The sequence below is a fragment of the Cynocephalus volans genome, chromosome X (assembly GCF_027409185.1).
Source record: "Cynocephalus volans isolate mCynVol1 chromosome X, mCynVol1.pri, whole genome shotgun sequence".
NCBI classification, from domain to species: Eukaryota; Metazoa; Chordata; class Mammalia; order Dermoptera; family Cynocephalidae; genus Cynocephalus; species Cynocephalus volans.
Window position 1 is genome coordinate 77,106,149 of NC_084478.1, and position 17,329 is coordinate 77,123,477.

Genomic DNA, 17,329 nt, shown 5'->3' on the forward strand with positions numbered 1-17,329 from the left:
AAAAAAAAAAAAAAAATTTCAAAATATGGCTGAGAAAAATTAAGAAAACCTAAATAAACAGAGAGATATAGTTTGTTCACAAGTAGGGAGAATCACTGTTGTTGAGATGTAAATTCTCCCAAAATTGATCTGCAGATTGAACACAATCCAAATACCAGTAAGCTTTTATACAGAAATTGACAAGCTGATTCACAAATTTATAGCGAAATGCAAAGGACCAAGAATAGCCAAAACAATCTTGAAAAAGAAAAACAAAGTTAGAGGGCTGATACTACCTGATTTCAAGTCTTATTATAAAGGTACAATAATTAGGACAGAGTGGCATTAGTGTCAAGATAGGTGAATAGATCAATGGAACAGAAACACTAATAATCTCACAAATATGTAGATTAATTTTTTTTTTTTTAAAGGCAATTCAGTGGAGAAAGGACAGCAAATGGTACTGGAACAATGGAATACCCATATGCAAAAAAATGAACTTCAGTCCATATCTGACACCACTTATAAAACCTATCTCAAAATGGATCTATACCCAAATTTAAAAGCTGAAACTATAAAACTTCTAGGAGAAAACTTTTTGTGACTTTGAGTTATTTGGACAGACACTTTACCCAAGACACAATAACGGCAAACATAAAAAGATGTTCAACATCCAAAGGGCAGTTTTCAATCGTTATTTTGACTTTGCTCCAACATTTGACACAACCATTCCCTGTCTAAAAATGCCTTTCTTTTTACCTTTATGAATGATCACATTTCCTTCTCTGAACACTGCCCAATCTCTTTCACTGGTTCCCTCCAAATGTTGATCTTCTGCAGGATTGTGTTCTCAGGCCTGTAATGATCTCACTAATCTAGACTCATTCACTTTCTCAACAGTTTCACCCACTCTCACAGCTCGCACTACCAGATTTCTCTACTGGCTTCCATACCATATCCAACTGCCTGCTCAATACTGTCATCTGGATAACCCAGAAGTATCTCAGACTCAACATTTTTAGAATTAAACACATTTAATTCTTCCAATATAAATTTTTATTACCTATAACAATGCTAATGTTCAAGCCAAAAATCTGGACATTATTATCATAACATCCTCCCTCTCTCTCACATCCCACATTCATTAGTCAACAAGTTCTATCAATTATACTTCCTTAGTGCCTCTCTAATCTATTCCCTCTGCTTATTATTCCTGCTTTAGTTGTCTTATCTTGCCTATGATTACTGCAATAGTCTCCTAACTGTTCCTTCTGCCATCAGTCACTCCTTCCTTTAATCTGTCTACCCAATTGCAGATAGAGTGATCTTCCTAAACTCAAATCTAATTGTGTCACTCCCCTGTTTAAAATATTTCAGTGACTCCTCACTGTCTTCAGGACAAAGTCCAAACTCCTTAGTTAACATATGAGGTGCTCCCTAATGTGGCCACTGCCTGTAATCTCCAGTCCCATTTCCCAGTATTCTGCATTCACCTACACTACAGTCATACTGAATTATTATAGTTCTTCAGTTTCTTAAAGTAGTGCTTTAGTTCTTTGATCTCTAATTTCTGTATGTATCCAGAGTTCTCTATGCCTAAAACACTTTTACCTCTTATGGCAGAGGCTGCTAATTGCTTTCTAGTATCCATCCTCCTCCCCTTCTTTTAGTTTTACTTTTTAAAAAATTTATTATTATTATTACTTTTTTATATTCTAAGATATTGTTGTGGAGCAGTTGGCAGGAGGGGAAGGGGGTGGCAATAGGAGGAAGGGGTTGTGTGGCCAAAGCCCATGGCACCCCACTCATTCTGGCAGGTGAGACCAGGGGACTTCTGGCAGCAGCTCAATCATGGCTGGGCTGGATGTGGACTTTGGGGGGACATGGCTGAGGCACTCAGCAACCCGCACCCCAGGAACCTGGGGCACTTCCAGCAGTGGCTTGGTGGTCATTGCACGGCTGGACACAGACATCGGAAGGGCATTGCTGAGGCTCTCGGTCCCCCACCACCCCTGCTCAGGAGACCAGGGTACTCCCGGCAGCAGCTTAGTGGTCATTGCTGGGCTGAATGTGGATGTCGGGGGGCATGGCGGCTCGGTGGTCGTCACTGGGCTGGATGCAGACATCAGGGAGACATGACTGGGGATCTCGGCCTACCCCCCGACCTGGCTTGGGAGCCCGGTGGCTTCCAGTCTTTCTAGGTTTTATAGGTGTTCTTTGGTGGTATTAGACCTTCACTGGTTAATATCAGAACTTTGATCTGTGGGTGTTTTGTTTTTTCTCTCAGTTCTGTGTTGGATTATTTGCTGTTCCCACCACTCAAACTCTGTACTGGAACTAATTTCTTGTCCTTTGGTTACTTCTAAAATGGGGGAATTTCCTATGGGAACCTGTACTTGAGCCTTCTGGTTGAGCTAAAATGCTGCTTTGCTGCTGATTCCCTGCGGAAGGTTTTTGTGCAGCTCAGGTTTTAATTGTTAACCTTGTAAGCTCTTCCAGGTCTTGTGAGTTCTGATACACCTGGGTTTTGTGGAAACTCTGGTCTGGGCTTGAGTTTTTTCAGCAAACTGCACCCTCTGAAGTTCTATATTCCTGACCAGTCTCCACTGAGTGGCCCTGTGGTGATTGGAGGGCAGATCAGCTATCTATCCTGTGCCCCAATGTTACCCCAGTGGGTCTGTCTCTACCACCCCCTGCACTCCAAACACTTCCCATGGGATGGACTGTGTGCTAGTCCCTTGTGATGACTGACTGGCTTCTGAGTGGCTCCTTTTTTCTGTTGTCTGTGACCCCTCGCTCCTATGTGGGTCCACGGGAACCATGTTAGTGGTCTTGCTGGCCTGGGGGCCACCAAGGCCCTATTCTCCCCTGCTGCCTCCAAGCAACTTCATCCAAAGGGCACAGCAGTGGCTTTTGCCCGCCTTGCTCCATATGTTCACCAGGGCCAGTCTTGAAATGGCCAGGGCTCAAAATGGTCAGAGCAATCCTTTCTTTCTCTTATTGTGGCTTCTCCTCCCTTCATGAACTCTGTAGGTCTCTCCTCCTCTTCCCCTGAGCTCTAACAGCCCCAACTTGGCAGTAATTGCTTTTCAATAGTTGTAAATTGGTTGACTGTGGGAGAGGGTGACGCTGAGTACTGTCTATTCTGCCATCTTCCAATATCTACCCTCCCCTTCTTTTTACTGATAGAAGTCACTAAGTTCTAACTGGGCATCCATGCACTACCAGATTTCTCTACCAGTTTTAGCTGGGCATTTCCTAGCCTCCCTTGCAGCTAGCTAAGGCCATATAATTAAATTTTAGACAATAGAATACAAGAGGAAATGATGTATGCAAACTTCTGGATCATTTTTATAAAGAAGCTATATGTTTTCCATTCTGTCTCTTGTCCCTTTCTTTCTGCATGGTAAATGGAGACAAATGGAACAGCTATCTAGGACCCATAGATTAAAGGTAAGTTGTGAGGATGGCAGAGCTGTCCCACCAATCTTGGACTGTTCACCTCTATACTTTTATGTGAGAGAAAAATGAACTTCTCTCTTTCTTATTTAAGCCACTGAATTTGCAGTCCTGTGTTATAGAAGGGCCTTTGTTAGGGGTGGTAAGCCCGTACCTTAACTAATTCACTCTTCTGTCAGGACTCACCTCATACATTACCCATTGTATGAAACCTTCTCTGATTCCCAAGACAGGTACACATTCCTTTCCATGTGCTTCCATAGCATCCTATGCACATCTTCATCACAGTATTTCTCACACTGCATCCTGAGTGTTAGTTGGTCTAAATTCCCTGCCAGTCTCATGACTTTTGTGACAGTGGAGATTTTTGTCTCATTTATCTCTAGAAGCTAGAGAAGGCACCAGCCCAGAGATAGTAGCTCAATGATAGTTTTTAGAATGAATGGATGAATCTGGCGGCCAGGCCCTTTAAAGCATATTAAATAAAAGAGCTTTTTTCCCACTTATTCCTTCTACAACTATAATTGGGAAGAAAGAGTACAATATATAGGTTAAAGAATCAGGTTAGAGGCAGAGTCATTTGTGTTGAGGCTTTGCCATTACTAGCTATGTATTTAAGGACCTTGGGAAATTATATGCGTCTCAAACTTGAGGCTCAGATTACACTTTGGAAAACTTCAGTTGCAAAATGAGGATAATAATACCGTCTCCCTCACTGGGTTGTTGTGATGACTGAATGAGATAATATATGTAAACCAGCCTAGCCTGGAAAATATTAAGCATTCGATTAATGGTAATTAATATAATTATTACTAACCCTAAAAAGAACTTAAACCTATGTTTCCTTAGAAAGAGACAGACTGAAACATACACACACAGAGGGAGATATAAAGAAAGGAACAGAGGAAGGGAGAAAAAGGAGAGTAGGAGGGAAGAAAGAGAAAGATTGAAATTGAAGCAAGAGGGAGTGAAGTGGTGACATGCTATGCAAATCAGGGGATATGGACTCAATGGCCCCAGATTAAAGGTCTCTGCCTGATTAAATGATCTTATTTCCCTCTTCTAGTTACAAAAATTATTTACTTCTCACTGACAAAACCCCTTCCTCACAGCCTGCTCTTCTTCAAGGAGCTACACAGTCCTTACGGTAGATATGGGTTCACTGACTTCTAGGGTTTTTAATGAGAGCTGTTGATTCCACCTGGACAGGGTGCTGTCTACAGGCCCTATCTCTTCCAAGCACACTGAGACATTGGTCAGAAACCTTTGAGACCAGTTCTGCCAATGTGTCAGTAAGGAGAGCTGGGAAAGTGCTTGGTATGTTTAAAACCATACTCTTTTTAAGTGAGAGACGTCTAGAAAAGAGGAGGGAATGCTTCCTGTTGTGTGCCCTCTCTAAAATTAAAGTGTGGCCTGTATAACCCTACAGTCATTATGGATTGCAACATCATTCCTAAAGCTGGCCTACACATGTAAACCTTGGAGCCAAGCTTTAATGTGGAAATACTTGCAATGACTATGGTAGGAAGAAACCACTTACCTCTCTTTCTGTTCTGTGAGCTTTCCAAAGGCCTCACTGCACATCTCTCTTTTTTAATGATGAGCTTTAACCTATGTGTTACTGCTACTCCTTTTGGGAAGAGAAATGGAGCAAATGGTCCTCCTTGCTCATTCAACTTCAGCCACTCTTGTCCCTATGCTGTTCAACATGCCAAGCATGCTTCTGCCTCAGGGCCTTTGCACTTGGCTTTCACTGTTCATGGAACTGCTCTTCCCCAATATATCTACAAATGGCTTGTATCATTACTTTATTCAGTTCTTTGCCTAAATATCACATTAATAGAGGCCTTCTCCGACTACCTTTTATAAAACAACAACCTCTTACCTTCCTTTATTTTTCTTCAGAGCACTTATCACCACGTGATAAATATATTGAATTGTTTATCATCTGTCTCTCCCCAGTAGAATGTAAGATCCATGAAAGAAGGGCCTTTGTTTTGTTTAAAGGTATACCCCCAGTGCCTAGAACTTTGCCTGGTACATAAGAAGAACTTCGTAAGTATTTATTGAATGAATGTATATCATTAGTGCATTGAAAACAGGGCTATAAAGTACAGATATAACTAGTGGAATTAGGAAGAAAAACTTGGGAAAAGCTTCACAGTTTCTCTTAAGAGAGGAGGAAGGGAAGAGAGAATGGGCCCAAGATCTCTTGACTTACTGTTGGCAGCCCAATTTTAATAAGAAAACTTTTAGAGATGAAAGAGAGTTAGGAGAAGCCCAAGAAAAGAAACCCAGCTTGCTCTACTTAATTCCCCACTGACTTCTTGCGGATCCATGAAAGGATTTACAAGCAGGTTCTGAGAAAGGAAGAACAAACTACCATTTGAAAATAACAGAAACGAACCCTAAAGGAATGGGAAAGTCATAGTGTACAGGGCTTTTCCAGGTGGCATAGGATATAAAACTAGCTCCCCTGCATCTCATGTAACCACTGTAAAGGGGAGGTGATAACAATAGTAGGAAGAGGTGTAAATGGTGGTACTAACTGCTGACCCAGAAAACTGACTAAAATATCGCTTTGATGGAACAAATTTTTTCCAAATGCAAGCCATGGGTCAGAGTTGATTTTAATGGTCAACTCCTATTCAGTGTTAACACAGTTCTAAGTGCTTCACAGACATTAACTCATTTATTGATTATTCACAAGTTCCTTTCACTGTACACAAATGCTTTTCTCTCCAAAGAGAACTTGTACTTGAAGGACAGGGTTCATCAACTAGAACATAAGGGTCACCATAAAATAAATTCCTCTATCTACCCCTTTCCACAGGATTAAAGGAAGAGAGGATAACTGAAAACATAAATGGAAAGTTGAAGAAATTATTACTAGAACTTGACAGGGTATAAGCCCTCATTTTCCTCCTCTAGACACTGAAGTGGTTCTTCTATAGCTGAAAAATTAAGTAGGAATTCGTAACTCATAGACAGACTAGATTGACTCACTGAGGAGAAGACTAGAGAGCATTTGAAGCCAAAGGCTTGGTGGGAAAAAAGTATGCATTGTTCAAAGTCACCTAATAGTAAGTGGCAAGGCTATGCTATCAACTCAGATGTGTCTGACTTTAAGGCTAACACTCTTTCCAATAAAATAAAGAAAACAACATTTTAAGTTTAAAAAGTAACTCCTTGGATGGAAACAGGATCAGGCAGAACTTTTATTCCTACCCTTCAAAACTCCAGAAAGACTGATTTGGCTTTCTGAAGACTGGTTAACTTCAGGAAAAGGCCCAAAGAACGGCCAGAGAAGAGTCTGGGTCAAACCAGTGCTTATTTATTTTCTGTGCACATGGTTGGCACTGAATGAGTGTTTGCTGAGGTGAATTCTAAAGGCCTGGTCTAAGAGAACTCAGTATCCAGTGAATACTATTTCATTCTGATGGGCCTTGGCCATTGCCCGCGGTTGTAGTCAGGAGTCCAACTACTGGGAATCCCTCTTCCAAAGGCTTCTGAGGAGTAAATCTGGATGATAACATTTGTTGGGCTTTGAGGCACAGCCAGGAGAGGGATCACCTCCACTAGGAAGGGGTTCATAAACTGCTTGCCTGAGTTTGGTCACATTGCAACCCTCTTCCAGATTCTTCTCTGTCATGTTCTCAGGTGTGAAAGAGAGAAGACATTTGACATAAGATGGTCATTTCCAATTGCCAAAAGTCAAGAGATCCAGACTCATTCTAACTCTTGGAAATCTTAGCAGAACTGAGCAACTATCCAGATTCTTTCCAGATACCGCTTCAGGGCTGCAAATATCAGAATGTACAAAAAACATCTTGCCTTTCTATAAATCAAAGCTACAAGACTTGGCCCTGATGAATCCCAGCTTTCCACTGAGTCTCTATTTACACCCTGGCTGAGACTATGTTGAGCTTTCTGGGGTCTGGTTATATTAGCAAAAATCATACTCTGAACTACATTAGAAACAAAGGTGGCAATGGGGTCAAAAATAATGAGTTCTTAGCATTTGGCACAGGCCACTTTAAACATCAAGTGTGTCACCAAATTTGCTTAAAGTATGTACAGAACTTTGAAAATGTCACGTCTGTTGTTACCAAGAGCCAACTTTTTAAAAGAGGATGTCACTAAGGCTGTCTTTGGTCTCAGCAACACATAGTCTTTAAGGCCTTTTTAGCTATAACGTTCTAGAATCCTATCTAACCCTACCCAAACGTTATACTTATAGGAAAACTGATGCCTGAAGAGGGGAAGTGACTTGCCCAAGGCCCCAAAGGTAGTAGATAGTAGAACTGAGACTAGAACCAAGAGTTCTAATGCCTAATGTAATGTCCCTTTTCCTTAAAACACAGTACTTCCTGTATGAAACAGTTTGCTTTGACTTGAAGCAAACCAAGTTTCCTAGGTCTGGTGATAGTGCCAGTAGGAATTTCAGAGACCAGGAATCAGTGGAGGAACACTGAGAGATTGGGTGGACTTCTTGCTCTGACATTTTGGGTTTGATGGCTAGGTCTCTGCTACTTTCTTGGATTAAGTCTTCTTACAAAGAACCCTGAAACTGTCTAGGCCACCTCTATAGGCTTTCCAAATATCTCTAGAGGTAAGAATGTAGTGGAAAAAATGGAAAAATACCTTTGGAACTAGACAGCCCTGAGGTTTAATCCCAGCTCCATCCTTTACTAGCCGGGTGCGCTTGAACAAGCCAGTTTGCCTCCCTGAGCCTTGTTTTCCTCAGTTTTAAAATTAGAGTAATAATTAGACCTTCCCCCTGGACAGTTGGGAGAATTCAATGAGATAAATGTCCTAAGTACTTTGTGCATAGTATATTGCCCAACAAATTTTAGTACTTTCTCATGTCCTGTACCACCACCCCTTTACTGTATTGACAGGAGATGAACTCTATCCTAGTGATAGCATTCTCCCATAATCTTTTTACCTTGGTATCTATTAAGTCTTTGTAGTCAAAAGTAGCTTTTCTTAGAGGTCCTTACAGCATTGTTTGTTTATAGTTGTAAGTCTTTATTTTCCCAGCCTAAAAGCATCCTAAGTTGGTCTACAAGAGCAACTCTTCTGCCATCCCATTCTCAGTAGAAAACATACAATCCATGCTGAGTAGATAGAGGTATCCTCAACAGGATCTCAATTCGTTCTCTCTCTCCCTTGATATTCTCTTCCTAAGGCAATTAGCCAGGGGAATGGGCTCTATGATTTTGGAGATGTTTTCAAATTCTCAAAAATTTCTGATTCTGTATTTTCTCTGTCTCTGTCTCTCTCCCTCACATACACACACAAAGCAGAAGCCTCCAAAATGAAAATAAAAACAGATATTTGATTTTGATAATGCATAACAAAGTTAACCCCTCTAGGCCTCAAGTTTACCTGTATGTAAAATGGAGGAATACCTCATAAAGTTGTTGTGAGAATGGGATGAGATGCTGAATGTCAAATATTTAGCACAGTGCCTGACACATAGCTAGCCCTCAAAAAAATGCTAACTATTGTTTTTACTATTGTAATTATTATTAGAATGCTAGCTGGAGAGGGAAAAAAGGGAAGGAGAGGGTATTCTCCCCCTTCTGCTGAATCTTAAGCATAATTCTTAGGATGACCAGAACCAAAAGGGTTACTTGGGAACGTTCTAGTTCTCTGAATGTTGGGGGTAAACCCCAGCTCACAGCTGCATCCCACACTTAACCCCTATGTTATTAGGCTTGGACATGCTTATTTACCTTAAACAGGTCCTGAACGCTCTTCAAAGCTTGAGAGAACTGGGCTTTTGGAGAATGTGTGAAGGAATTCTTGACTTAGCAAATGTTGAAAACTTGAAGCTATATTTTCAAAGATTCACTATGATTAATGAACACATATGAAATTTCTCAATCTTAATAATTTTCCTCTCGAAGATATTTTCCTTCAGGTTACAAATTGATCTTAATATTAATATTTAAGGATATTTTTTTCTGAAGATTCATTTGAGAATGTTTGCCAAATTCCCAGCTAACTATATATTAGATTCTGAAAATGTCCTCACATGTACAAACTAATAAAAATGTTATTTTTAATAACTTTTAGCTTAACCTTATCATTTCAGAAATTAAAGGCAATAAAGTGGAGACCTGGCTTAATTAGATTCCCTCTATTTATACATACCCAGACACATACGCACACACATATACAGTGTGTACACACACACACACACACACACGCACACTAGGATATTTCCAAAAGTTCATGGAAAGATTTATATTATCATTTAATTCTATTTTTCCATGAACTTTTTGAAGTACCCTCATAGATATACAATATATATGAATATGTAGATGTAGATAAAGGATACATTTAAAATTTATATACACATATATAAAATATAAATCTATACAGTAAATCTATAGTGTAACTATACATTTACTCATATTTTACAGTATCTATGTATGTATATAAGCCTGTATGTACATATGAACGTATGTATGTATCTATTATTCTAGAAAGCAGAAGTAGAGGGACACGTTCATTTGTTCTCTTGCTGCCCTCTGGTGGTAGACAAAATTCACAGAAGCCACATTTCAGAGACAAAGGAGGAACAGACCAGACTGGAGCGCTCTGTTTGATCTAGGTTGCTAGATGGGGTGTCTGAAAGATACGTAAATCAGTGTTGTTTCTTAAAAGGGGCTCTTGTTTGCCTCCTCAAATCCGTTACATTGCTCTGACATTGCTTTTTTTTTCCTGGACAAGGTCCTATTTGGCCATTTGGGAAGATAGGCAGCATTCGAGTTCCCACTAACTTCTCACTGAGAACAACCCAGCTTTCTCTGGCCAGTTTACAGGAAGAACTGTGCTCAACCATCTACTTCTGCAGCAAAGACTGTACCATTCAGTTTTCCAGTTCCGTCAACCATGACTTCTAATGATACATCTTTGGAAATAAGAATAAAATCCATTTAGACATACACTGGTAATAGACTTTTTAATTATCTCAAAAATAATTTATATTCTCCAAGAAAACCATACTTAAGGCAGGGAAGCAAGAGCCTATATGATTATAAAGCAGCTACCCACCCAGTAAAAGAGAAAGATTGGCAATGAGGAGTGAACTCAAGGGAAGCTAGAACAGCCAAGTCAACATCAGTGATGTAAAGACAAGCGCAATTCACTGCTGTCTTTAACATCTCACATAAAACAGGTCCCCATTCTCTGAGAGCAGCCTTAACAGACAGACCTAGATTTAAGCCTTAGCTTTGCCCCTTACCACACTTAGTACCTGTGTTTCCTAATCTAAGAAATGGATATAATAATATCCATCATTCAGAGAGTTAGAATAAAGACTAAATGAGCTAAAAGTACATTGTCCCATGCTGGGCATATAGCCTGATTCCATGTTCACTGAATACAAATTTAATTCTAAGGAGGCAGACCTGCTGGTTTCTAGCTCCAATACCGTGGTCTCAGGAACAATAAAGGAGGAAAATGGCCGGTGCCAGGTTGTGTAGCTGAGAAGATGAGAATGCAAAGCACAAGTGAGACAACTGGTAAGAGTTGGGGCTGGTATCTGAGTTCTTTTATAAACTAATTGGGAAGAACTGTGGGGTGGGATGAGGTTCCAAAGCATAGACAAGTGGGCATGGAGTTGGAGAAATACAAGTCTGTTACCACTACTGTGGCATGCAAAAAGAGGCTTTGTGTAAAATGAAGAACCTGGACCAGAAGGTATTTAAGGTCTCTTTCAAGTTCTAATATTCAAATGAATCTACCCCATATTTTGTCTCCTTAAGTGAAATAACTATTTGACCTCAAAACTAAATTGCTAAGAACTGCCTTCAGAGCTGACCTCTCTCTTCTCCTGTAATTCCTGCAGCTCCTCAATACAAAATGTTCAGAAAACAGAAGCAGCCTCCCTCATTGGTCCACATTAACTCTGTGTCTCAAGCTAGCAACATCAGGTTCAGGCACCCTGATACACACTCCTCAGTGAGATGGGAAGACAGAGAACTTCAGAATAATTGACAACGTGGTTCTAGGGAATCAGTGTAGAAGTAGATCTTCTTCCCCTACAAATTACTTACTTTCCAATTAGAAAAGAAGCAATTTAGTAAAGATGATTCAAACTGTTAAAAAAAAAATTCTTTGAGCAAGACTTAGGAATAAACTCCTTTAAGTATCAATTCCTCCGATGCATTTAAATTTTATTTACAGACCCTGAAGGAAGGGAATTACAGAGAAATTTGAAACCAATGTGTTTAAGTCCTTCTCTATTAAAGAGCAAATGTAAATGGAAAAAAATGCATTACTGAAATTATAACATATCAACTGAAAAATCATATCCCATTAACTGAACAACTTGGCAGGAACATATAATCCCTGATACTTGTAGAGTGGCATCAGTTCCCACATATATTATCTCTTTTAATCCCCACAATTATCCTATAACATTACACCTACGCAAGGTCCAGAATTTCTGGAAGATTCTCACCCACGCATCATCATTTTTCTCTTTTTCAAAAAGGTAATTTGATAAATATGTAATAAATGGGGATTTCATATCTCCATGTAAGATGTTTCATATGAAATAAATTCATAAATCAGAAAAGATCTTTGGTTACCATGTCTTTGTTTGGAAAACATGATCAGGGTACCTCTCTGGTATCACACAAAGGTCAGAACTTCAATTACTTAACCCATACTTACAGGTTACAAGGGTGTGATAACTTCACTCAACAGCTAACCACTAGTTAGTAGAAACAGCCTCCTATTAGATCTTGAGAATAACAGATAACCAGTACTTTAGTTGCTCTTCAAGTCATGCCAGAAAATATGCTTTTGGCATCCTGGTCAAAAGCATTGAAAAAATCACACCTTCAGAAACTGGATACTGATTAAGGTCATTTGTCAAAGAACAGATTTTCTGGTAAAACTGAAGTTGGCATTTTCCCCTAGAAATTATACAGGATAAAAACAAAACAAAACCCTATTTTTTTAAACTAATGTGAGACTAAATATTCTGGTGTCACTCCTTTTACCCACTTGTAAATGAATTAGAACATTTAAAATGCAATGAATCATGATATACTGAAGAGCTTCTATGGCTCACTACTGCCTTCAGGATAAAGAACAAACTCCTAGCCAAGCATACAAGACCCATGATCTGACCACGAAATGTTAGGATTAAAAAAATCTTCTAATCAAAATCTTCACTATGTGGATGACCCTTTAGCAGCTCTTGCCTCAAAATTCTCTGGCCACCTTATCTCTAATGACCTTCACCTCCACTTACTTCAGGTACCCATTTTCAAAAACATCACAAATATCTTGAGGTGGTATAGTGTAGATTGGAACTTCCTGGTTTCAAATCTCAGCTCGAACGCTTACTCACTCTGGAACCCTAGAAAGTCACTCAACTTTTCTGTGCCTTGGTTTCTCCTTAAGTGAAATGAGGTGTAAATGTGCTAATACGTGTACAATGCTTCAAACAATGTTTGGCACATAGTAAGGGCTTTACGGATTAATTAAGTAAAATCCCTGTGGAGTTTGTGTGGACATAAGTTTTCATTTCTCTGGGATAAATGCCCAGGGGTGTAAATGATGGGTCCTATAGGAAGTGTATGCTTAGTTTTTTTAAAGAAACTGAAAAACCGTTTCCCAGAGAGGCTGCCCCATCTTATATTCACACCAGAAGTGTATGAGAGATTCGGTTTCTGTGCACCCTTGTCAGCATTTGGTAGTGTCACTTTTTTAAATTTTAGCTGTTCTAATAGGTACGTAGTAGTGATATTTCATCATTGTCTTAATTTCAATTTCCCTAATGGCTAGTGATCTTGAACATCCTTTCATGTGGTTATTTGCCATCAGTACATCCTGTTCATGTCTTTTGTTCACTTTCTAATTACATTGTTTGATTTTTTGCTGTTGGTTTTTTTTTTAAAGTGGTAAGGTGGCTGGGAGAAAGAGTCACATGTTTGGAGGAGTGGCAGTGAGAATGGGAAATACATACCTTGCCAAAGTGCTCAATTAGGATTTCCACTACAATGTTCTGGAACTTGATGTTCATCATGGCGGCCACAGTATCCTCCTGAGCTCTCATCAGGGTGGGCCCAAAGATCACCCCCATGTTGGAGGGGGTCATAAGATTCTCTTTGCTGTGCTCACACACACTGCCAGAAGAGAAAGAAAATGATATTACCAAGATTTGCTCCAATACCCCCTTGTTTACAAAGAAAACCACTAGCAAACAATACAAGAAAATTAGGAGCCAAAGTGAGACACGGACTTAGCTAGCAGCACTGAAGGAGTTAAGAGACAGGGTGTGGGGAACTGCCTTCAAGTATTTAGATAGGCAGGAGGGAAGTAAAAGGTCCTTTAAGGCAAGAGGAAAAGCATGTATAAAGAACAAAGCGGATGAAGAGAGTGCCTATCAGTCTCTCCCGTCAGGAACCTACCTCCTTCCCCACCCACAGCTAGAGAAGCAAAAACCTGAAAGAGCTGAAAGAGATCCTTAAGATCAGCCCTTTATCACCTTCCTCATTTTACAGATGAAAAAAGGAAATGAATTTGCCCGAAGTCTCAATCAGTTAGCTACAGAGAAGGGCCTGTAATCCCAGATTTTCTGATCTCTCGTCACTCTCCTTGCTTAAATTCCCTTTAGTGGCTTTCTGTCACTTACAGGACAGGGTCAACTCTCTCTAAAGTGGCAATTAAGGCCACCCATAACTTGACCCCTGTTTCTAATGCTTATTCACAGTTTAGGCCCTGAAGCTGACCAGGTTTGAATCCCAACACTGCCACTCACCAGTTGTACAACAGGGAGTGTTAACTCACTCTAACCTCTCTGGGCTTCAGTTTTTACACTTATGAAAACAGTACCCACTTCGAAGGGTTGAATAGAGGTAAATTGCTTTAGCATGGTACCTGGCACCCTGTAAAGTATCTGTTGTTATTATTATCTCTCCAGGAGCCTCCATTCTAGGCACTGCTGACCTTTGACACTGTTATTATACTAAACTGCTTAGGGTTTTCTGGATACACCATGTTGTTTTAGACCTCCATATCTTTGCTCATGCCATTCTCTTTCCCTAGAATGTCCTCCTTCACCTACATCTAAAAAATGTCTATTCATCCTCTGAATTGCACATTAGGTAACATCTCCTTTCAGGACAATAACAGTCCACTGTCTTCATCTTGGCAAGCAGAGTATGTTGCAATTTTCTGTTTACTTATTTGCCTCTACCACCAGGTGGTAAACAACTTCCAAGTGTGTGTGCCTGGCACACAGCAGGTACTATTTTATTATTGTTAAAGGAACTGAGCTCCTCTAGTACTCGTTCAAACAGTACTGGAGGCAGCCACGTGAAAGGGGTGCAGCCCTCTGGTCAGTTTGGCTGTGGGGTTGGGCAGGTGAAAAGATGAAACAGCCCAGCTGCCCACCTGAAACAATAATTTTCCAAACTTCCCCAGTACAAGGTTTCTAAGAGGCTGATCCATCAACAGACAGATTCTTGACACTAAGTAGGTAATTGAGGGGGACAGAATCCTTAGACAAATCTTAATGAAGTCTGTTAAGCCCTAGACAAAGGCTGAGTACCATTCAGATGGTAATGAACAGCAACCATTCAAGGCCTTTGATATTACTAAGCTGGTGATGGGTTCTTTTCAACAGTTTAAATACCTCTACAATTAACCTTTATTCTTTAGTGAAAGAATTTTTTCAGATATTAAAATGGAAAATTATCTCCATGCAGCCACTAAGTGATCTAAAATGGCCAAACTACTACGGACAAGGCAAGGACACATGCTTATTTCTTTTTGTGAGCTTTGAAGGGAACTGATGTTTGTTCAATTTCCCAGCAGCTCAGTAAATCATCACAACTCCACAAGGCAGAATATTTTAGTTTTGAAGCCTAGATTCACTGAGGGTAAAGCACTCATCAAGGTTACACAGTTTGTGAATACCTGGCAATGCAGGGATTCAAACCCCTATTTACTGGTCTCAATTGCATCCCACTGCCTGCTTGTCTAGTTCCTCTTAAAAAATCAAAATTCCTATGGGAGCCCCTTTTAACCTAAAGCCACCTTCTATTTCTCTGAGGGAGGTTCTTGGTATCCCATTTAGAATACTCTTCCTTCTTGGCCTTCTTATGAGATTTGGAGGGTCACCTACTCATTGGGGAAATTTCTTTGCATTTGGGATCTCTCCTTTTATTATACATGTTGAAAAGCATTAAGAGGCATAAGTCACACCCCAAATTGTAGATTGCAAGATGAATGAAACCAAAAACAAGAGCATCATGAATAGTGAATTAGGTAGGAGTTTGTGATATGGTCTAACAGCGAAGGAATCTCTTCAGCAAAGGAATCTTTAGACCACATAGACTAGAGAAAATGCATACAACTTTTTCAACATCAAAATTTAAAAGAAAGGAATGGGTATCTGAGGGAGTTTGTAGAAAGACCCATTGCAGGAGAAAATAATTCTGATTGGTTTAGATTAGATATCATAAATTAAAATGCCTAGAGGGGCAAGGTAGACACCTTAAATGAGGGAAACAGCCTGGTGAGAAGTAGCTGCCCCATTTAGACAAGCAGACATTCTCCAGATCTCTATTTTCTCACAACTGTAGAGACACACAATCAAGAGAGTTACTTCTAGTTTTAAGAAAGGGGAATTCCTGGGTCATCTATAATCTAACCCTAATATAATATTTGTTAAAACACTTGAGAGTGGTGGGGACTGTGGCAAATTAAAAGCTTGTGCCCATTCCAAAGGGAGCAACCACTAGTCAACTCCAGCTGATTATTGCCACGTGGGCATGAAGGTCCAGTGTGGCCAAATAATCTCATTTCCTGAAGTCTATACTTTGATGTGAACTACTTGAATTTTTTAAATGCTGAAGCCAAATCATTCTTTTTTTCAAAATAGTGCAGGACAAATAAAACACATTTGGATCTGGATCTGGTCCACAGGCTGCCAGTTTGGTTTAGAGGGCACCTGGCAGAATGATGGGAGGCTGTCTATATAAACTGTAAGGTCTCTTCCAGCTTTAGTGTTCAATGGCCCTGAGAACTCTATGCACTCTGACTCCTACATAAGGAGATGCCTCCAATCATATTCCTAGTTCTATTAACAACATAGTGTGTAGCTTTGGGCTTATCTTTTTCCATCCTTAGGTATCTGTTCCTTTGTCTGTAAAATGAGAAAGTTATTAGATAACCTAAAGGGCCTTCCAGCTCTTCCATTCAATGAATCTAAGAAAGTCCTGGTCTTGAAAATATGTGTCTCCTGTTAGTAGAACACAGAACCGTCTATTAAGTATGCTTGGCCTCCCCACTCACACATACACATACACACACATACCCCCCAAAACCCCCCAAAAACAACAACAACAAAAAACTGGAATCAGAGCAAGCCTGTAGACCCAACTGTGGGAAACTTTAAAGGACAAATGACCTGTTTTCTTAAATAAACTAAAAGAAACAAGAAAGAGGTGAAAGGGAAACCTACAGATCAGGGACATGGTAAAAATATAGAGGCCTTATCCTACACTTCATCAGACCTGGGCCTCTGTGATCTTTATTAGCCCTACAGATGATTGTGATATATATCAAAGTTTGAGAACTACTGTTACAGATCAGGGCTTACCAAACTATGGCCCTTGGACCAAATCCAGCCTACCATCTGCTTTTATAAATAAAGGTTTATTGGAACATAATAGCTTTGCAATTCAATTCCATATCATCCTTGGGTGCTTTCATGCTACACTGATAAAACTGAGTAATTGTGATAGAAGCCATAGAGCCCACAGAGCCTAAAAATATGTACTACCTGACTACAGAAATATTTGCCAACCTCTGCTAGAAATTAAAAGAGACTTAAAACAAAACAAAACAAAAA

General features: G+C 39.9%; 1 protein-coding gene across 1 annotated transcript in view; it reads right to left on the reverse strand.

Annotated features, from left to right (window-relative positions):
- The window catches only part of OPHN1 (oligophrenin 1), a 440,991-nt gene that overhangs the window by 35,683 nt on the left and 387,979 nt on the right, over positions 1 to 17,329 (reverse strand). Inside the window, exon 19 of the mRNA XM_063083139.1 lies at positions 13,436 to 13,595. Within this exon, the coding sequence (XP_062939209.1) occupies positions 13,436 to 13,595 (160 nt within the window). The remainder of the gene's footprint in view (positions 1 to 13,435; positions 13,596 to 17,329) is intronic.